A 23,563-nucleotide genomic window follows, 5' to 3' on the forward strand; every position below is an offset into this window, starting at 1 on the left:
AAGGGTAGGGTAGTCCAAAACTAGAGGGAATAGATTTAAGGTAAGAGGGGGAAGATTTAAAAGGGACCTGTGGAGTAACTTTTTCAAGCGGAGGGTGGTACATGTCTGGAATGAGCTACCAGAAGAAGAGGTGGAGGCTGATACCATTACAAGATTTAAAAAACATCTGAATGGGTATATGAATGGGAAAGGTTTAGAGGGACATGGGCCAAATGTTGGCAAATGGGTCTAGGTCAGATTGCTATGTCTGGTCAGCACAGATGAGTTGGACTGAAGGGTCTGTTTCTGTGCTGTATGACACTATGACTTATCCCATACTCAATGGAATTTAGAAGGTTAAGAGAGGATCTCACTGAAATTAAAATAAAATGTATGGTTGGGTGCAGTGTTGATGTTTCCCTTGGCCAAGGTGTGGATAATATGGGGTCACAGTCCCAAGTATGCAGTTGGCTATTTTGATCTGTGCTGAGGAGACATTTCTTTGCCCAGGGAGTGGGCAACCTGTGAAATTCGCTACAACAGAAGGCTGTGAAGGCCAAATCACTGAATATATTTAATGAAATAAAAATATTTATAGAAGCTAGAGATCTCAAGGTATATGGGGAGAGAATGTAAAATTGAGATAGAAGAACAGTTATGATCAACATGAATGACGGAACGGGCTTGTTGGGCTGAATGACCTTCTTCTGCTACTATTTTCTGCTTCTGAAAATGGGTACTACTGATTAACTCCCACCTTTCAATGTAATGCAAGCAGTGGGCCAAGTTTATGTTGACTGCTCATTTGAATCATTGCTCCCTGAGGCCAGTGTTAATCATACTATTCATTGACTACATGCTGTTAGCTTACTAGAGGTCAAGGTCATTCTTTTACTCATTAATTGAATTTGAACATTACTGGCAAGGTCAGCCTTTGTTACCCAGCAACTGTAGAGGACTGAGATGAGTATTTTGATGGAATAGTCTTGGGAAGAACACAAATGGCTAAATACAACAAAATATGTAATACATTAAGAAGCCTCCAGGAAATTCAGAATCAGGGCCAGGGAACTCGACTTGTATCAGTTTGGCACAGTGTTTGCATCAGGTTTGGAGCCCACATTGAGGCAACTTCTAGCATGGAAGTGGTGACAGTTCCAGTCACACAGTTGTGGAACCAACCAGATATGACATCAAATGGAACTCGGGGTGTGGCAGTGTGGAAGTTGGGCATATGGGGTGTTCAGGGGAAGGAGTGATGATGAATGTGAGTTGTAAATTGGAGAGGTGGAGTGATGGGATAGGGGTGTGGAGGTTATCAAATCCGGGAGGATTTGGAATTGGACTGGAGAGTTGTTGTGTCGAAACGCAGGGTGTCAGATCCAGGGGATCAGGTCAAGGTGTCGGGTTCATGGTGAAATGGCAGGAAAGTGAAGTTTAAGATTCTCAGGTCAGCCTTGATCTCATCTAGTAACGGGACAACCTTGATAGGCTGAATAGCCTACCTCCTCTTCTATATCTTAATATTAGGACAATAGGGTGGAAGTGATGGGAATTAGGGTCTGGGAAGGTGTGAGTTACCCATAGATTGTGGGAGATGGCCGGTGTTGAGTCGGGGCATTAAATTTAATAGTTACTCACGAGTTAGAGGAGGTTTTAATCTTTCTTGGCTCACTGTTCAGGCAAGTGATTTCAAACAATCCAAACATTTTGACTCAAGATTCTGAGTTGGGGACATTTTCAGAAGATTCCAGATGCTGAATAATTTCCCATCAGAAGTCTAAATTTTCCAAGCAGTTCCCTCAATGTCAACTACCCTGAAACTTCCTCGTGATCCCAAAGTGCAAATCCCATCTATGCTACTGAAATGACTGTCTTACCATTGGATAATCATGTTTGCTTTCTCAATATCTTAGCGTAATAGAGCACAAGTGTGATATTTCCTCTTGGGAATGCAGTATTCATGCTCCTGTCGCTGCCTCTCTGCAAATGCCTTTGCTGTTGCCAATAGGCAGTCAGCTAAAAGTCATATCAGGAGGGGACAGATTGGCCTCTCCACCCAGAGTTGCTCGAGGTCATCCTCCAAGGTAGTCTCCATCACTGAAAGTCAGCATCCTTCCACCAGCTATATCCTTTGTCCATCTCTTCTTCCTTCACCTTCCTCCCTCTTCGTGTTGCTGTCAAGAAGACCTTCACAGCTGCCTTTCCCACTGAACCAAAGATTTTTAGGACATCAGTACGCACATAAATGGAATCTTGTTTTGCCTCCTTTGCAGCTAAAGGATCAACTTATGCTGCACTTGCATTGCAACATTTCCACAGATATGAATCTGTAGGAAGGTGGAAAATAGTTCCTCCTCCAGCAAGGAGTAACATTTAAGAATACTTTCTCCCCATGTTTGTAGAGTACACCCTCCCAGTTGGCAATTCTATGTTTATAATTATGAGTACAGAAAAGATTAAATATCCCTTAAAACCTACATCTTCAGCCAAGCTATTGTAATACTTCCTTAACACCAGATTATAATACCACAGATATTGGAAATTTGACTGAAAAACACAAAATGCTAGCAATACTTAGCAGATCTGGTAACATCTGATAGCAAGCAGAGGGTGGTCACTTTTCGGGTTGATTAACTTTTGTCAGTGTTCTGACAAAGAATCGTTAAGCTGAACATTAACATGCTTCACCGCTCCACAGATGCTGCCAGGTCTGCTGAGAATTTCCATCACTTTCTGGTTTCAGGTCTATCATTTCCTTACACAGCTTTGTTTGGCAATACTTGGGATGACTTATTACATTAATGACACTATATAAGTGCAAGTTGTTATTATAGGAGAGAGTAAACATGCATCTAGCCACTTCTGATAGCTGTACACCATCAGCACTAGTACCTGCAGGTAAACAGCATGTTCTACATTTCGAAAGTGGTTTGGCCATCTCTGAACCTCCCCAATATCCAGGAATTCTCTGGCTAGAAATTATGCTGTGTTCTCGTTCACAATGATTAGTGCTTGAACCACCTGGGATCCTTTTATAGATTCATGTCTCCGATTTGATATCATGTGGGGAGGCATGACCAGTAGACATTTAACTCAATTTAGATGAACAATAAACATGTTTATAAAACATGACTTAGTAACTAGTAGAATTTCAGTTGAGGCACAGGATTTCCTGTTGAGACAATAAGGCTCAAGTTAAGATTACGTACGTATTACTATTTCAGCTCCATACAGTTAACACTAAGAACAAACGTTGAAGCACTGTTCGCTCTCAATGAACATCTGTAGAACTCGTTAGACCTGGTTCGCTCCTTCCAGGAACAGTCTTGTCCATCTTGATGGCCAAAGCTTTCCCCAGACAGTCAGTTAACCCTTTCAGGTACTATTACCCAGGAACAGCAACAGAAATTGCTGGAAAAGCTCAGCAGGTCCAGCAGCATCTGGGGAGAGCAATCAGAGTTAACGTTTCAGTTCGACTGACGCTTCCTGTGGTTGTTACTGGTACTTGAAATTACCGCCTGAGTGTAACTAGAAAGAAGAACAAAGTTGCATTTTTACGTAGCTTTGAACATCAGGATTACCATAGAATTATTTTGGAAGGGTAATCACTTTTATTTTGTAAGTTTGTGCACCAACTTTGCACACAATAAGCCCCCCCAAATGGCAATAAGATAAATGGCCAAATCATCTCATTTTGGTAAAGCCATTCGAAGGATGTTATTGGCTAGGACACAGGGAAGAAATCCCTCAGCTTTTGTTGAGTATTATAATGGGATCTTTTACATACATTAACATTGCCTCTGTTTCAAGTATCGTCCAATATAGATGACATCTGTAGTAGTGGAGCCTCAGTATGTCACTAGGAGTTAAAATATGTATACTCCTGATGAAGGGCTTATGCCTGAAACATCGACTCTCATGCTCCTTGGATGCTGCCTGACCTGCTGTGCTTTTCCAGCGCCATTCTTGTTGACATTGACCCCCAGCATCTGCAGTCCTCACTTTCTCCATGCCACTGGGAGTGTCAATCTGGATTGTACTTACAATGAGCCAGATTCTGGGCAGGTGGAATCTTGTTTCCTTACAGAGCTGACCTTAATGGAAATTGATGTGTGATATAAACTGCCGTCTCCTTACTGCTGAAAGCATGTAGTGAAGGCTTGAGTGATGGAATCTCCTATGAGTTGATTGGTGAGGCTTGCTAATTGTAGGTTTACTGATGGGAGAAGAGTCCTATCTTAGCTGCACAAATCACTCTGAAAGCCAGATGAGGCAGATAGATGAGTTGAAATGTGTGACAAATGTTAGACATTGAGTTCTTACAAACTCATAGATACAATTTTATTTAAAATGACATGACAGGTGCTGTGATCCAAGTTGATGTTCTGGACAAGTCTTATTCCAGACAGGATCCTGGCTTAATGGATAATGATTTTACTTGTTTTGCTTTCAATGAAGTGGCATCTCACTGAAACATAAGCTCACAATTCTGCAGGCTTCACTTTAATAACAATACAGAAGTTTAATACAAACAGAATGAAGATAAAATAGCATGATCCAAACTAGCTGCTTAAAGATTTTTAATGCACAGTAAAATCATGACTCTATTAATCCAAAAACACTCCCTTAAAAAATGAAACAGACAGCATTTGTACAGTACTGGTTAGACCACACTCGGAATATTGTGTTCAGTTCTGGTCACTTCATTATAAGAAAGATGTGGAAGCTTCAGAGAGGGTGCACAGGAGATTTACCAGGATGCTGCCTGGACTGGAGGGCATGTCTTATGAAGAAAAGTTGAGAGAACAAAGGCTTTCTCATTGGAGCTAAGAAAGGTGAGAGATGATTTGATAGAAATGTACAAGATGTTGAGAGGCACAGATAGAGTGGCAGAAATGCCTATCATGAGTGAGCATAATTTTAAGATAATTGGAGGAAGATTTAGGGGAGATGTTGAAGGTAGGTTCTTTACTCAGAGAAAGGTGAGAATGTGGAATGCACTGCCAGCAGTGGTAGTAGAGTCAGATACATTAGGGATGTTTAAGCGACTCTTGGGTAGGCACATGGAAGTTAATACAATGAATGGTAAGTAGATTAGTCTATCTTAGAGTAGGATAGAAGGCCGGCACAACATCGAGGAGCGAAAGGTCTGTACTGTGCTGTACTATTCTATGTTCTGTGTTAAAGAGGTACCTGAGTTCTGAGATGGCTGTGGAATGTGGAGAGAAAAGAGGAGAATCAGGATGAGATTCAGGGAATAGGGCTAAGACTAATCAAGCCTCTACCAAAAGTGGAGAAAAAGAAAGTGAATGAACTAAGTACTGGAGAACATGGGTTTGAGTATCTTGCAGGAGAAAATTAGAAGGAGGATGACAGTAAGATTAGATTACTTTACAGTGTGGAAACAGGCCCTTCGGCCCAACAAGTCCACACCGACCCGCCGAAGCGCAAACCACCCATACCCCTACATTTACCCCTTACCTAACATTACGGACAATTTAACATGGCCAATTCACCTAACCTGCACATCTTTGTGACTGTGGGAGGAAACCGGAGCTCCCGGAGGAAACCCACGCAGACACGGGGAGAATGTGCAAACTCCACACAGTCAGTCGCCTGAGGCGGGAATTGAACCCGGGTCTCTGGCGCTGCGAGGCAGCAGTGCTAACCACTGTGCCACCGTGCCGCCCCTAAGATATGGAGGATTCTGAAATGACTGGGTTGTGGAAGGGAAGGATGTTGTAAATAATTCAAAACAAATCGCTGCTAGAGTCTGCTAACCTTTTGGCTATAATTTGAAATGTCTTCTTTCTATTGCTACCATTCACTCATTCCTGTATTGTCATTTCAGGGTCTGCCTGTAGCAAAGTCACAGGGAGAAGCAGAACTTGCTGCATCCTCCAGATCAAGGTAAGGTATTCAAAAACAGTGTACCTCAACATTTCTCCTGTGGTGTGCAGTTAATTTGTTTAAGTGTGCAAACACATAACATTTTGCTTTGCATGGAAAATGGAGAAATTGCACACAGCTACACAGCTTCTAAGGAATGTCGGGCAAGAAAACAAATGTAGATGCTGCCAGACCTACTGAGTTTTCCCACCAATTTCTGTTTATGTTTATGATTTTCAGCATCTGCAGTTCTTGGTTTTTTCTTATGTGTTATCACGGGGTGGCACAGTGGCTCAGTGCTTAGCACTGCTGCCTCACAGTGCCAGGGACCCAGGTTCAATTCCTCTCCTCGGGCAACTGTCTGTGTGGACTTTGCACATTCTCCCTGTGTCTGCATGGGTTTCCTCCAGGTACTCCGGTTTCCTCCCACAGTCCAAAGATGTGCATTGTGAATTGGCCATGCTAAATTGCCCGTAGTCTTAGGTGCATTTTCTTTCTTCAAAGGGTCGGTGTGAACTTGTTGGGCCGATGGGCCTGTTTCCACACTGTAGGGAATCTAATCTAATCAGTAGTTGCTTCGTGGCTCTTAATTTTCACATAAAATGTTTGCCACTCTTGTATCAGAAATGTTTGAATTATAAGGTCCCCCATATATAAGGCACAATCAGTTTCCGATGCTCATCATCTGTTAGTCTCAGATTAATTGTGCCCAGCATTGGAAAAATATATTATAAGTTACGAGCTGCTTAATGAGATGCAATGTTCTTAAACTTGTCTGAATTAGATTTACTGAAACCTTTAATATGTATGTGCAAACCAAGAGAAACTGCTGTTAAAAGTGTAATAAAATATCACATGTGACATGGTCGAGCATTGAGATAGTTGAGACAAAGGAAAGATATAGAAGCCAACAGAAGACAGATGCTGTAAGATAGAATAATCGTGATCAGTGGGAGAATCAGAAGCCAAATGAACAAGGGATAATCTAGTCAATTTTCCTCAGTATTCAACACCATTACCACTTACCCTCCTCTCTATAATTATTAAAACTCTAGGGTTCATAGTGGTCCAGAAACTGAAGTGGACTAGCTGCATACAATCTGTGGCTATTGTCAACATTTAGGGACTAGATGTTCTGTGACGTGTAATTCCTATCCTGAATTCTGTAAGCCTTCCTAACACTTATAAGGGACAAGGAGTAATGATAGAATACACTTCACTCGTCTGTGTGAGGAAAGCTCCAACGACACTCAAGAAGCTTCACAATATCTAGATCAAAGCAATTTTTATGTTCAGCATTCCATCCTCCTTCTTAAACATTCACTCCTGCCACCACTGGTGCGAAACAGCTGTCATATGTACCAACTAGAAGATGCACTCCAGTGCCAGACTGACTGAGAGCAATTGACTCTTTACAGCCCCTGAAGTAGCCTAGAAAGACTCTCAACTTTATCAAAACTGCATGGGGGAAGCAATAAATAACAGCCTCTCCAGCAACACCCACATTTTCAGAATGAATTTTTAAAAGGTTTGTGGATTTATACCTTAATATTGTGGGCAGCACGGTGGCACATTGGTTAGCACTGCTGCCTCACAGCGCCAGAGACCTGAGTTCAATTCCCGCCTCAGGCGACTGACTGTGTGGAGTTTGCACATTCTCCCCGTGTCTGCGTGGGTTTCCTCCCACAGTCCAAAAATGTGCAAGTTAGGTAAATTGGCCATGCTAAATTGCCCGTAGTGTTAGGTGTAGGGGAATTGGTCTGGGTGGGTGCACTTCGGCGGGTCAGTGTGGACTTGTTGGGCCGAAGGGCCGGTTTCCACACTAAGTAATCAAAAAAAAAATTCTTTAAGGCACCTAAGGGGATACTTGTGAGTCAACAGTTGGCTATGTCCATTACAATTTCCCATAAGAGCATTTTTGTTCAATGAATGGAGCAACTCAATATTAAAAACAAACCCTCTATACTCTGTCAGTGCCGTGCAATAACTTGTCCATATGTCCGATTAGGTACAATCAGGGCAAGCGGTCAGCTTTCTACAACACAAATGTAACAATTGCATGAAGCAGTGGGACACAAGTTCTGATTCTTGGACACTGAGAGATCTCAGTCTTCCCTGGATCAACATGAATACCCATGGTACTTGGTTTAAAACATAGTGTTGGCAGTAGACTTAGGAGAGGTTGAGGCTCAGTTCCTTAATGGGGAGATAAATAAAGAAAATAGAATCCTTGCCAGGTTTTAAGTTTATTTTATCTCCTACATGAGCATTTATTTAAACACTTTGTGCATGAGTTTGGATTTTGCCAGCAGCACAAGTTCACTGCAAGTACATTCCTCGGAATGGCAAAAGCATGTCCTTTAGGTTTATTTTCCAGATCTGTTTTTCATGACTGCTTTACAATACGCTACCATATGTTGTGATATATGCTGTTTCTCTTTGTACAACTTCATCAATATAAAATGATTCATTCTGGTCTCTGGATTTATGCCTGTATTACCATGTAGTTGGCTATCAGGAGGGCTGCACATTTGATCTATCTTCCTAACTTTCCATTTCTCTGTTATCAGTGTAACTCAATACCTCTCCCTTATACCCAGCAGCTGAGAAGTAAAGGTGCAGAATTACAGACACTGAATTGGTGATGCTGGGCTGGAATTATTTTTAAACCATAAAGAAATCTACCCATCAAGAGACTGTTATAGAAAGCAAGGAGTGTCATTTGTCAATGGATGCAGCATCTCAAGTGGCCTGTATATTTGTAACTAGTTTCCTTTTATACCACTAACAGATAATGCTTTGGTATAATAGTGTCCCCTAATGTAAGTCAACTGAATTACATATTGGAGATTGTAAAATGTAGTTTCTGTAGATTTTGTTTTGTGCCATTTTATTGTGGATCTCTCTTGACAGTCAGCGGAAGGTTGTGAAATTCCATGTTTTGTGCGGTAGGCACATATTTTAACGCAAACCTCATACATGCAATTTAATGATAAACACCTCAGCATAATTGTTTCCTTTCATGAAAATTTGTCTCAAACCCACCGTTGTTGGAGAAAAAGAGTAATGTAGTTTCAAGATAAACAGAGACTTGCATAATAACTTCTAGCTTCAATTACATGTTTCCTCGCTTGGGGAGGAGTGTAGGAGAGGAAATATCACTCGGCAGAATCTATCTAAGATGTATAATTGCAGTATCCTGCCTGCAGCATTTTGGGTAGCTGTTTATTGCAGGAAGAGCTAATATGTGATGTATAACAAATATAAAGAAATAGAAGCTGAGCTGGCCAGGAGGTTATAGTTTCTTATGATCTCTGCCATGTACCTTAGAGAGTTGTCTGGCAAGGGCTCATTTTACTTGTGTAATAGTTGCTGAGAAATATTCCTAATGAGCAGCGGTTTTTGGGTCTAATGCAACAGGTATAATATTCCAATTGAAATTTCATGGGTTAATGGGTAGAATCAGCAAACAAAAACAAAATGCCAAGACAAGATTTATTTTCAGTTTAAAGGTTGCCTTTACTAACTTTGTGCACCATCCTGAGATATATCCTTCTTTTTCCCAGTGCTTTAAAATATCAAGACCAAGGTCCAGTTGCCAACAGACTATCCAACAGTATCTGTCTGGAGACTTCAAGTGTTTCTACAGCTACAAGCTCCTCACACACTGGGCAGGTAATTTGTGGCTCAGTTGCATTTTATTTCCATTGGTTTTTAACAACGGTTTGCCAATGTCAGAAAAATCCAATCATAACATTAAGCATTTTCTTAAGGTTGTTGAACATTTTTGTTTTGTTTTAATTTAAATGTTGTGCAGATACTCACAGTTAGTGTACAGCAGTGGGTTGGTCCACAGTCATATCTCCTGTGCAGTTATTTTGGTGGGATACTAAGTGTTTCAGTCTGAGGAGATACCAAGCCCATTCTTTGACCTCTGATGAGTTAACTTCTATGACAGGCTCCAGGTGACCTTCCTGTGATTGGATTGCAGGAGGAGGACAATTATCCAACATTTGCATTTATGATTGTCCCTAACTAATTAGATAATGTGTATATTGACTCTGGGTGAGGGCAAAATTATGCTGGGAAGCGATGCTTCAATAAGCTGTGATGGCTCCTATTATATATGCAGCAATACCAAGTCTGCACCTCACAATATGATAGGTTTGCTGCAATACTCCTCTTTAAGTGTAGTTATGGTCATGTAATAAGTAAAAATGAGACTATTATTCAGGATCGACCGCTAAATTCATGTTGTGATCTGGTAGGGACAAGTAACTTGTTTTAAAAGTTGACAAAGCCTAAGGTCCACATACTTAAGAAGAGAAGGTCACAAGATTCCATGGTTTTGGAAAAACAATATACTTTACTTTACAAAGGTAGAACACTAATAGAATCTACAATATACATAATACAACTTATATTCTCACATCTGTAATCGGCATGAAACAAATATGAGTAACAAACTGTGATTGAAAACCCAACAGAGCACATCAAATGAAAAGTGTAGTCAAGCCAAATCCCACCAATTTCTGGATAGTTTTCTTTTAATAGTTGTGGATGTGTACTGTTCTGTTCGCTAAATCCTTTCTCCTATTTCTATTTTGAATCTAGGTTCTGATTAAAAGGCCTAAAAGTGGGGTCAAAGGGGACGGTCATATTGATGAGACTAAATTCACTTCGGAGAGAACATCTACTGGTAGGGTTTTTTAAAAGCATTAATTTTGTTAGTGCAATTGATGATTTATCCTTTTTCTCTTTGAACATTCCTCTAAAGTTTCTACTGATGAGAGAATGTAATTACACTGTGCCATGTTTACACAGAACTTACCCATTGTATACAATTTTGTCCTATCCAGCTTTCCATTTCAAAGGTTCTGTTGAATCTGCTTACACCAGGTTTTCAGGAAGTGTAATCCATATCATAGCAATTCACTGCATTAAAACATTCTCTCATCTGCACCCTTTTTTTTGTTTATCAATTGTGTTAAATCTGGATCCTGCACCGGAAACAGTTTCTCCTTACTTGGCCTATCAAATTCCTCTGAATTTTAAACATCTCAATTAAATTTTCCCTTAACTTTTTCTGCCTCTCACAGCAATAATCCCAGTTTCTCCAGTCTCTCTCCACAACACCAAAGTCACTCAGCTTTGGTCAATGTCCTCTTTATTTTTCCAAGGCCATGACAAACATGACGACGAAGTTTAGCTTCGAAAAGGTGAGAGAAAGCGCTCTAGTTTTTTCATATTTTGCCAGAAGATTGACAACTTCAGATCCCCAACTTCAGAATCACACCAGTTCCTGAAAAACCAAATCCTTTTATTGAGGGAGGAATGTTAGATAATATTTGGTTTGATTTACTATTGTTGCATATAGTGAGATATAGGGAAAGGTATTGTTTTTTTGTGTGCTACTCAGACAAATAATCTCTCACATAATTACATCAGGGTATGATTTGTAGCATAATTTCTGGCATTATTAGAATCATAGCACCATACTGCCTCATCAAGACAGGAGGCCATTTTGTCCTACAAACTTGTGCCTGCTATCTCATGTCATTCACTGAACCATTTCCTCATAGCCCTGCAAATTTTTCCTTTAGTTGCTTCCAGTGCCCTTTCCAGAGCAATGATTGAATCTGTTCTTCCTTCCAAAATATATCAGTTTGAGTTTCTCTACATCATATTTCATCTGCCATGCACCTCCTTAATCCACCATCTTGTTAACATTCTCTTCAAGTCAATTACTGGTCTCACTATTCATTGAATTTCTGAGATTGGTTTCATCTGCTTATTTTTAAATTGTGCTATGTATACCCAAGTTTAAGGGATTAATATGAATTCAGAAAGCCTTACTGAGACATTTTTATCATCGATGGTCACAGGTGAGGTGCCACAGAATTGGAAGTTGGCTAATGTGGTGCCTCTATTCAAGAGAGGTGGTAAGGAAAAGCCAGGTAACTTTAGATCGGTGAGTCTGACATTGGTAGTGGGCATGTTGTTGGAGGGAATCCTGAGGGACAGGATCTCCATGTGTTTGGAAAGGCAAGGACTATTAGGGATAGTCAACAAGGCTTTTGTGTGAAAAGTCGTGTCTCAGTAACTTGACTGAGTTTTTGGAAGAAATAACAAAGAGGATTGATGAGGGCAGAGTGGTGGACATGATTTATATTGATTTCAGTAAGGCGTTCAACAAGGTTCCTCATGGTAGACTGGTTAGCAAGGTTAAATTATATGAAATACAAGGAGAACTAGCCATTTGGATATAGAACTGGCTCAAAGGTACAAAATGGAGGGTGATGGTGGAGGATTGCTTTTCATACTGGAGGCCTGTGGCCAATGGTATGCCACAAAGATTGATGCTGGATCCACTGCTTTTTGAAATTTATGTAAATGATTTGTATATGAACTTAGGAACTACGGTTAGAAAGTTTGCAGATAACACCAAAATTGGAGGAGTAGCAAACAGCAAAGAAGGTTACCTCAGATTACAACAGGGTCTTGATCACTTGGGCCAATGCACTGAGGATTGGAAGATGGAGTTTAACTTAGATAAATGTGAAGTGCTGCATTTTGGAGAAGCAAATCAGGGCAGGATTTATACACTTAATGGTGGGGTCCTGAGGATTGTTGCTTAACAAATAGACCTTGGAGTGCAGGTTCATAGTTCTTGAAAGTGAAGTCATAGGCAGATAGGATAGTGAAGAAGACGTTCGGTATGCTTTCCTTTAATGTTCAGAGTATAGGAGTTGGGAGGTCATGTTGTGGCTGTACAGGACATTGGTTAGGCCACTTTTGGAATATTGTGTGCAGTTCTGATCTTGCTATAGGCAGGATGTTGTGAAACTTGAAAGGATTCCGTAAGATTTTTAAGGTGCCAGGGTTGGAGGATTTGAGCTATAGGGAGAGGCTGACTAGGCTGGGGTAGTTTTCCCTGGAGCATCGAAGGCTGAGGGGTGACCTTATAGAGTTTTATAAAATCATGAGGGGCACGGTTAGAGTGAATAACCAAGGTCTTTTTTCTAGAGTGGGGAATCCAAAAATAGAGGGAATAGGTTTAAGGTGAGAGGGGAAATGTTTAAAAGGGACCTAAAGGGCAGCCTTTTCATGCAGAGGGTGGTGTGTGTGTGGAATGAGCTGCCAGAGGAAATGATAGACAGGTACAATTACAACATTTTAAAGGTATCTGGATGGGTAAATGAATAGGGAGGGTTTAAAGGGTGTGGGCCAAATGATGGCAAATGGGACTAGATTAATTTAAGATACCTGATCAGCATGGACGAATTGGACTGAAGGGTCTGTTTCCATGCCGTTCAGCTCTATGACTCTAAGTCATTGACACTGATCCTGGAAAACTGCACTGTAAACTTTCCTCTGGTCCAAAAAGCAATAATTAGATTAGATTACAGTGTGGAAACAGGCCCTTCGGCCCAACAAGTCCACACCGACCCGCCGAAGCGAAATCCACCCATACCCCTACATTTACCCCTTACCTAACGCTACGGGCAATTTAGTATGGCCAATTCACCTAACCCTGCACATCTTTGGACTGTGGGAGGAAACCGGAGCACCCGGAGGAAACCCACGCAGACACGGGGAGAATGTGCAAACTCCACACAGTCAGTCGCCTGAGGCGGGAATTGAACCCGGATCTCTGGCGCTGTGAGGCAGCAGTGCTAACCACTGTGCCACCGTGCCGCCCACAATCTACTAATATTCTTTGTTTCTAGTGTCATTGCATAGATTTCAGAAAAACATTGTACCTTTAAGACAGTTAGATGACATAATGGCATGTTATTTCCAACATCCCGCCTCACTTTAAATTTTGCACAATCAACCATGTATAGTAAATACAGAACCCAAATTATGTGTCAGTCTGAGATCTTATAACTGTGTAGCTAGTGTTGTTAATAAACTTCAAGTCATCTGTATCAACAAGAATCCAGTCTTTGTCGTTTTTGTAACAAGGGCTAAAACACAGGAACTTAGACAGTACCAGACTAGAAATCAACCTCTTATCCATGCTGTCCCTTTTATTCTATAGGCTTCAACTTTGCCAGTAAGCCTATTAGATGACTCTTTATCAAAGATCATTTGACAATCCATTTACACAACATCAACTGCATTACCCTCATCAACCCTTTCATTTATTTCATCAAAAACAACTCAGTTAACTTAGGGAAGGTTCTCTGCCTCACTTGGCTATTGCCACCGAATCCTATTCACCGGCATTCAGTGGTATATTTCATAGAATCCCCACAGTGTGGATGTAGGCCATTTAGCTCATCGACTGTCTGAACAGCATACCACCCAGACTCACCCCACTAACCTTTCTCTGTAACCCTGCATTTCCCATGTCTAATCCACCTAGCCTGCATGTCCCTGGACACTATGGGCAATTTAGCATGGACAATTCACCTCACCTGCACATCGTCAGACTGTGGGAGAAAATCAGAGCACTCAGAGGAAACTCATGCAGATACGAGGAGAATGTGCAAACTCACCACAGACAGTAACCCAGGGGTGAGATTGAACCCCAGTCCCTGGCACTATGAAGTATAGCGCTGACCACTGAGCTATCGTGTTGTCCAGTCGATTGGCATTCCCAAAGCACAAGGAGGAAGCAAAGAAAAGGAGCAGTGGCTCCTTTTCCATCACTCTCCTTCCATTGCAATGGCTTAGAATGTCCTGAGGCATTTGAACAGGTATTCCTCAGCCTTGGTCTGGGTTGAATAGTTAACTTTCCTGCTCTACCAAGAAAACTTAAAACCTTTGAGTTCTTCAGCAGCAGCAGAAGATCATGCTATCAATACATCTGTCAGTAAAACTTGCATAGCCTTGCATTTTTTAGAACAAGTTTAGAGGAGTAATAATTCAGAACAACAGTTCCTGTCTGAGATGTCCTATCATTTCATGCAAATTGTGAACTGTTCCTATCAGTTTCTATCTCATTCCTGATGAAGGACTTATGCCCGAAACATCGATTCTCCTGCTCCTTCGATGCTACCTGACCGGCTGTGCTTTTTCAGCACCACAGTCTTTGAACAGTCTCTATCAGCTCCCACCACTGGGATCTGAACCAGATTTGCAGCATTCAGAATGAGTAGGAAAAGGCTTGCATCCAAGAGGTAGGATTAATGCAAACTCAAATGACCAAGTTTTAACTCAAAGTGACATCCAGTGACTTTTTAAATATAAACAAAAACAGAAATTACTGGAAAAGCTCAGCAAGTCAGGCATCATCTGTGAAGAGAAATCAAAGTTAATATTTTGGGTTCAGCGACCCTTCCTCTAAGCGTCACTTGATCTGAAGCGTTAACTCTGATTTCTCTCCACAAATGATGCAACGTACACCGAGCCTTTCCAGCAATTTCTGTTTGTGTTTCTGATTTGCAGCAAGCACAGTTATTTCACTTTTTACTTTTCATCATAATTTGTTAACTGTTTTGACTTAGACCCTTAAATAAAACTGACATTTATTTTCTCAATTACAAAGACAATCTATGTGAGGTCGATAATCTGTTTGATATACAATAATTAAACTCTTTTACAACCATCTCTTAAGGAACTTTGATTTGAACATAGGGTCACTTTTCTTTCACCAAGAAAACCATTTTGCTTATTGCTGTGTATTACTTTGGAGTTACAGTAACCTATAGTTATGCAAAAGCTGTAATATCCCAGAAATAGCCACAGTAACATTGAAGAACAGGATTATACTCAGTCACAAACAAATAAGGTATTTGAACCTAGTACAACATTATAAAAACACCAGTTGTTCAGTCACAGAAGTATAGTGAGTCCTTTGAAGCATTAGCTGTGGCTCATTTTTGCGGATCAGTCCCAAGGTTGTAGTCAGAGACTTGAACACATAATCCAAGCCAAAGCGTTGACTGCCATTTTGAGTAAATGTGAAAGATCCCACCTCCCCAATGACTGTCAAACACAAATTACTTCATAGAAATCTTGTGAATCACATTCTCATATGTTAACCGCTAAAACCCCAGGCACAGATAAAAGCAACACTGCCAATGCAATCATGACTTTGCAGGAAATATTGGAGGACTCTCCATGCTCTCAAAGATTTCTTAAATGTCTACCTCTCTCCAGATATGTTACTTAGAGTGCATGCATACTTTGTTTCAAATACTTCTGTGAGTTTATCGAAAATGCTAGATTTGAACACAGTTAAATAAGTATTTCCAATTTACGAGATTTGCTGACTAATGGCTGGGAATTTCATCCTTGAGCAAGTAGCAAGAGTTGGGAAAGTTCCCAAAAATACTGGGTCTACAGGTAGAGAGAGGATATTGACCAATAAGCTTAGAACAAAAATACTGGGCGGCACGGTGGCACAGTGGTTAGCACTGCTGCCTCACAGCGCCAGAGACCCGGGTTCAATTCCCGCCTCAGGCGACTGACTGTGTGGAGTTTGCACATTCTCCCTGTGTCTGCGTGGGTTTCCTCCGGGTGCTCCGGTTTCCTCCCACAGTCCAAAGATGTGCAGGTCAGGTGAATTGGCCATGCTAAATTGCCCGTAGTGTTAGGTTAGGGGTATGGGTGGGTTACGCTTCGGCGGGGCGGTGTGGACTTGTTGGGCCGAAGGGCCTGTTTCCACACTGTAAGTAATCTAATGAAGCTTGGCTGAGAGCAAGGGAACAATTAGAGGGTTGAAACACTTGAGTCGCTGCCTTATTGACGGATTGGGCTGTTTGATCATTTTCACAGTGTTTATTTACAGAAACTTAAGCGGGTTTGGAATGGTGGTGTTAGCTGTTAGCACTTTAAATGGTCTGGATGATTGACACTTGCATTGCCCTATAGTATAAGAGACTTTTTAGCATCCAAATAAAATAAATTCATCGTAATTTCTAACTTAACAAAAACATCCCATTACCACTTTAAGGTTAATTACTTCCATACAGTGCATAACGGATGCATGGGTGTGGAAGTGGGATGGAGGCTATGAGAGATGTTTGTTGGGGGTGAGGATCGGGAGCTATGCCAAAGTATGGGGTCATAGTGGGCCATGGAGATTGTTTGGGGTGTGCAAGCCTTGGTATGGGGCGTATGAAAAGGACATTTAAACCTACCTCTTTAAATCTTTCCTCATGTTGGCTAAGGTGCATGACACCTCTGAAGTTTTGTAAATCAGTGACATTTTAAAAATCTGGCCAGACCTCATGAAAATTGCAGATGAATGGGCACTGCCCATCTCCAAATGGAGGAAGCCAGGTTGAAGTGCCAAGTGCATGTTCACAACCAAGGAAGCCTGGAATGAGGTTGGGACTCCTGGAATTGGGCTGTCACTTTTAAAGGACTTCTGAATCAACCTGACTGCAAACTTCTGGCCCACAAGTCACTTTCTCACTTCTGGAATAATCACTATATTCTGGCCTCTTTATCAATGAATTTGACGTATGAATCTTCCTTTCATTTTCTCTTTGATGCTTATTCTCCATAACTGAAAGGCAAAAAAAAATGCTGTTCGAATAAAATCCAACTTGCTTGAGGGTTTGCTGTTCATGCTAATGAAAAGCAAGTTATACAACAATTTAAACTTGTATAATCCCTTTAACCTAGTAAAACATTCCAAGTTACCTTTCAGGAGTCAGATAAGCTTTTAAACGAAGCCATATAAGGACATATTAAGATAGATGAACAAAAGCTTGGTTAAAGAAGTTTTAAGGAGGAGATAGAAAGGCATTTAAGAAGAAAATTCATACCCTTGGGGTGTACATGATTGAAGGCACAGTCCTCGATGGTGGGGAAATGGAATTGGGGAATTCACAAGAGGTCATAATTGAAGGAATGTAGGGTTCTTGGATGGTTAAGACTAAAGGAAGTTACAGCAACATAAGGCTGCACCAGTGGGGGATTTGGAAACAAAGACAGGAGTTTGAAATTGAGACGTTAGTGGTCTGGGAGCCAATATAAGTCAATGTATTCCAATTACATGTTGATGTGCAGTGTGTCATTTACCTCTTAAAATATGAATGGATTTGTAACCTGTTGCTTAATTTCTTTTCCTCTTTTCAACAGTTAGCTCTATTCCTGAACCACTGGACAACTCTGATGTAACGCTACAGACTGATCATAAGGGCACTCAAGGGTCTCACCGACGAAGCCTGGAGTCCATAGAAGAGATCCCAATTGTACAAAACCCTCTTGGTAGTGCTGCTATGGACAATGGACACAGGGACAATAATGGCAATACAGGGAAGTGCTTAGATGCATCCAATCATAATGTGCTTCTGGATAACACTCCAGGCTTGCTGGTGAATCCAAGGGACTCTGTGCAGTTGTCTGTGAGAAGTGTTGGCCAGCAACCGACAAGGACTTCTTTGGTCAGACAGGATAGAGATACAGCTCATCAGAGGCACGGCCAATTAACACAGCAGTCCAGTGATGTTGGGCAGAATACTGTGTCAGGGTGAATTGAAGACTTTCACTGAACGCAACTAAAACTTTGAGAGAGAAAAATAGATCTAAAGCATAGATTTTACTGTCGTCTTCTTGTGATTGGCCTGCAGTCAACAGCATCATCAACAGGCTGAGTGCTGGACAAGTGCAGAATTCCAAGGAGTGGAGTTATTTCTCAAAATTGCTCTGTATCCTAGTGGTGGCATGATGGGCTTCATCTAACGACAATGGTGAAAAGCGTGACTTACAGAAGAAAACAATCTGGCTAATTTAAACAGTTCAGACCCCAAATGTCCTCAATTGACACAAGTCAAGTCTGACAGTAGTTAGACTTTAGTAGATCCCATCCAGTAGTGACCCATAAACTCTCCCAACTCCAAACTGGAGATCCTGTGCCAAATTCTGAGGAGTGAGTCAATTATACAGCTGGGTGATCTATGCCACTGAAAGGGCATTTTAGTCCTGCCTACCCCAATCCATTTGTTCACAATAAAATGCCCCGCAGCTATTCCACCAGAAGCCATTTCTGATTCTGAAAAATGGTGATAGGAATATCTTTCACTCCAAGCGAAATACACACAAATTGAAAGAAAGGCAAGTGACCTGTTCTGGTATTGATGATCTTTCCCTTAGGACATCTATTTGACCTTATCAGCCACCTGGTGTCAGATCCACTTCGGCCAATTGATGGAATAATTTCTTGAAGAAATCTGAGAACATATTGTGTGCAAACTTCTCCTCTCCCAACCCCTCCCCACCACTACCACCACCAATTGAGTACTGTTGCCCTTGCAACCCCAAGTATTACAGGCCTCAATTCCAATCAGATTTGTAGGTCTACACTGTTTCTGTATTTCTCTTAATGATTGTTAAAATTGTGATTAGCAACTGAAAGTTAGATGTGAAGTTGAGCAACAGAAATGATTACCTACTTTTTAAAATAAAACTCAATTTATATCACTTAAACTTAATACACTGCTGTAAGTTCACCTTCATTCACACCACATTGGCAAATGATCCCTAGCCCAAGAGAATGCTGTTTCCATAAAATGGCATATGATATTTCTTTAGCATACTGGCTCAGAAAAGTGCACGTGACTTTCTCATGGTCAAAGTTCCCATGAAAACCTGCTCACATGCAGAGCCTATCATTGCTTTCCAGAGTTAGGTACTTTAGACCGAACTGCTCACAAAGTTCAATATGTCAGTTTTTTTGATCTGCACCCATCAAGGAAATCTTTAATTTTCTACATTGTCCAATCTTATGAAGATGAGAGTTGCTTTTTCCCGAACTAATGTGAATGTAAATCTGCTTGGCTGGCAGCTCTGCAGTCTCAGCAGTGCCAGGATCGAGTGGTGAGCACTGCAGAGGTGATAAGCAGTCCCTGAGGAGGAAATGTCATGGAGCCCAAACTCCGAGGCAAGGTCAATATTTTGGATGAACCTGTCTTGCAGACACTAGGAAAGGAGGGAATGGATGGAGTAGTTCCAGTGGGTGCAAGGACCGAGAGAATACCCTAGAGAAAGTACTCCCCAACACTGTTGGCTGCTCTCTAAGCTTCCATCTTCCCTTACCAGACATGAAATAACAATAGGAGTGGAATGAAAGCATGAAGCAGCCATTACTTGGAGTTAGTTAGGGGCCAGAATAGGTAGATGGGTTGCCTAGCTCTTATCCATCTGTCATAATATGGGAGTTAGATTGGGCACACGACAGTGAGAAGGTCATCCGTTTTGGTTTATGAGCTCCCTGACTTTCAAACATGTTGATGGCAGATTTGTAAATGTTACAGTCCTACGGATACAGTATGTTGATTTCCTTAACAGAAAAATGCAACGTAGGACAAAGGAAGTGAAAGATCTGTTGTAAACTTTTGCTGTCTCATGTCAGATGTCCCATGAAAATTTAGCAATAAATCATGGATATAGCTAATTGACATTTTACTCTACCTTTATTACACAAAACATACAAACAAATTCAATGCAAAACAGTTTATTTTGAAGCATGTGATCAATCAGGGAAACCACCATCTATCATGATCTGTCACTATCTGTCATAACAGAAGACCCACAGTCATATCCAAAAATTAAACAGAAACAAATGAATGGAGGAGCTCTCTGAATCACATAAACTGAAAATGCACATACTATGTAGCCTGAAGATAGGGTTGGTGACGGCTGGAATGGATTATGGCTGTCAGAAATCCTGTAAGCCTGCACATTATTTTGTGGGTTCCTGACAGGTTTCTGCACACCACTAGAGATCCCAGTTTGAGAACCACTGATCCACACTAATCCATATAATGCCCTTTAACAGTAAATACAAAACAGTTTCTCCATAGTGAATTTCAAGTATTTTGAATGCGACTAATTTGTTAATCATTTCATAGAATATTAAAATGTTCTATGTGCACATACTTGACTTATTGTATTTTCAATTTCCTGTATTAATATTTCTAATGAAAACTCCCGATGTAAACTGCCATGGTGTAGCAAGACCTTCCATCAAGGACTTTCCTTATAATCTTATGATCTGTTCATGGAACTGTACCACTTCCATTGGCAGCAGGATATAATTACAATGTGACAAGTTAAAATAGGGAGTTTCCATTAGAAATATTGACATAGGAAATGATCACACAAAAAAGGGCAGCGTGGCTAAATTAAGTCTTCGTGTCTTGAGTCGAAGAGTGTGGTGGTGGAAAAGCACAGTGATTCAGGAAGCATCCGAGGGGCAGGAGAGTCGATGTTTCAAGCATAAGCTCTTCATCAGGAATTCCTGATGAAGAGCTTATGCTCGAAATGTTGACTCTCCTGCTCCCAGGATGCTGCCTGACTGGCTGTGCTTTTCCAGCACCACACTCTTCGGCTCTGATCTCCAGCATCTGCAGTCTTTACTTTCTTCATGTCTTGATCCAATAATCCACCTTCCTTGAATCCTACTTCTAATAGAGAAGATTAATAATAGTTATCTGGCCATCAGCATGTTGCCAGAGGTGATAAATATTAAAATTAAAAAGTCATTGAAAATCATTGAAAAAAGCATTTTAAATAGTAATCTTCAAAGAATCATCATTTCTCATTTTTTTAAGAGGGCACCCAGATAAAAATGAACAATTGAAAATTAAACATTTCAGTGTTTATTATGTTAAAACTTAAGTATACCAGCTCGATCTGAGCAAATTCTTGCTAGAACGATTTGAAGAATTATTGAGATGAAACTAAAGTAGTATCCACTGGTGTTGTACCAAAGAACTACTGAATAGTTGCAGTATGGTCTCGACATGCCATTTCCTATCAGTATAATGAATAGATTATGCAAATAAATTTAGATTTTAATTAGAATCATTAAAATGCACTCTTGGTGAAAATATACTGTGCTAAATTTGTCACTTTTTAACATTTATAGCCATATATCTGTTTGTGTTTTAGTGCCTACTTCGTGAAACTTGAAAAGATTTAAAATGTTTTAGTGTGTGTATAACTGGATTTCAGTCATATTTTTGAAGTCTTTCACCGGTTTTGAAGCATTTTTAAACTGTTCCATTGTGTTGTTGCGGTATAGTCTGCCATGTTTTAGATCAATTGCAAATTTATTGTTTGTTATAAAGCAGAGTTGTCCAGTCTATTAGCTAGATGTGGCTAATTGGAAAACAGATGTGGCTAACTAAATAAAACCGAGTAATGGACACTATCATTGGGCATATGATTTTCTCTCTCATGTTAGCATGGTATATGCATGTGAACTGTGACTTTTGTGTGCATTTGTTTTAAAATAGATGAAAGGTGGTGTATCCAAGTATTTTTTGAATGTTGTGAATATATGATTTTGATCGTTGAACGATGCTAGATTTTACTAAATAATATGGTTCAGTGGCAGTATTAATTCCTTTGAGCTAGATTTAATGTGTTCAGACCTAACTCCAGACACTTGAAAACTTAATCCAAGATAACAGCCCCAAGTGCTATGCTAAGAGTGTGCTGCATGGTGTATAGTGTCATTTTTTATAGGTGAGATGTGAACAGAGGTTATGTCTTCCTCTTAAGTGAACGTAAAAGTGTGATACCTGGAACTGGGTTCAGTTTTCCAGTTGAAGTCAAGCCAATGTTCTAAATAGTCTTAAATTAATTTACTTGCATTTGTATTCGCTGTCCCTATTCATAAAGCCTAGCATGCAATTTACTTGATCAACTACTCTCTCACCCTGTCCTGCCACCTTCAATAAGGTTGGTACCTGGGACTTCGATGTTGTGGCTATTACGGAGACATTTGTATTCGCTGTCCTATTCATAAAGCCTAGCATGCAATTTACTTGATCAACTACTCTCTCACCCTGTCCTGCCACCTTCAATAATTTGTGTGCAGGTCCTTCTGTTGCTGCACCCACTTTAGCATGGAACCCTTTATTTTGTATTGTCTACAATCTTGATCTTTTTTGCTAAAATTGAAATAATAATGCACAGCCTCATTCAGTTCTTTGCTTGTTTCAAAACTGTTTAATTAACTGCATTCTGATGTATAGTCAGTGAAATTGTCATAAATATAGTTTGGGAAGAAGCAAGAAATATTGCATGAAACAAGAATTGTATGTGATGGCTGTGTAGCCAGCATGAAACTGGAAGTAATTTGCTTGCATCTTAATTCTCTTTGTTAGGTGAACTGTAAGAGTTTTGTTAAACAAGCTGTAATTACGCACTTCTTAAACCTTTTCCCCAGTGGAAGGAGGAATCAGGGTATGGATAGAAAATTTTCGAGTGGGGATGAGAGTGGAGATGAACAGATTGTTGAGGGAGTCAGAGGAATTTTTGTTGATAGGAGAGAGAAATTTAAAACTCGTGACAAATGTGAACATCTATCTTTGTGATTGTAGCAGCACCCCTTATACCTTTCCCAACATAATAGCTTCTGAACATATGTTGTCTTAACCTGGAGATTCCACATTAATTTGCAAGGAATTGATTACAAGATTTCCTGACTCATAGTTCGCTGAGTATTCTTTTGTTGACAGGTTTATAACTGTTCTGTCTCTTTTGAAGACTCCCTTCACACCCCCGCACCCAACTACTACAGTCTTCCTCCTTGAATCCTTCATTTCCCACCAATCCTCCTCCTTTCACAGTTTGTTCCCTCCCTCTCTTCCACCTGTTCAGTCTTCCAAAAGTCTCTTTCTTTCTCCTATTCTACTTGCTGCCTCTCCTTCTTATATCCTTCTTGTAGCCATTTCTTTTCCACCCAATCTTACAGCCATTTTCTTTCCTCCACCTCTCT

At 40.5% G+C, this 23,563-nt stretch overlaps 1 protein-coding gene across 4 annotated transcripts in view; it reads left to right on the forward strand.

The window, feature by feature from the left end:
• The window catches only part of zdhhc11 (zinc finger DHHC-type containing 11), a 103,039-nt gene extending 83,779 nt beyond the window's left edge, over positions 1 to 19,260 (forward strand). For all 4 annotated transcript variants that reach the window (XM_043719342.1, XM_043719340.1, XM_043719341.1 and 1 more), the window contains 4 exons: positions 5,834 to 5,892; positions 9,438 to 9,546; positions 10,486 to 10,570; positions 17,914 to 19,260. In XM_043719342.1, coding sequence (XP_043575277.1) covers positions 5,834 to 5,892; positions 9,438 to 9,546; positions 10,486 to 10,570; positions 17,914 to 18,308 — 648 coding nt within the window. In that variant the 3' untranslated portion in view covers positions 18,309 to 19,260. The remainder of the gene's footprint in view (positions 1 to 5,833; positions 5,893 to 9,437; positions 9,547 to 10,485; positions 10,571 to 17,913) is intronic.
• Positions 19,261 to 23,563: the final 4,303 nt, after the last annotated feature.

This window comes from Chiloscyllium plagiosum, chromosome 29 (genome assembly GCF_004010195.1).
Source record: "Chiloscyllium plagiosum isolate BGI_BamShark_2017 chromosome 29, ASM401019v2, whole genome shotgun sequence".
Taxonomy (NCBI): Eukaryota; Metazoa; Chordata; class Chondrichthyes; order Orectolobiformes; family Hemiscylliidae; genus Chiloscyllium; species Chiloscyllium plagiosum.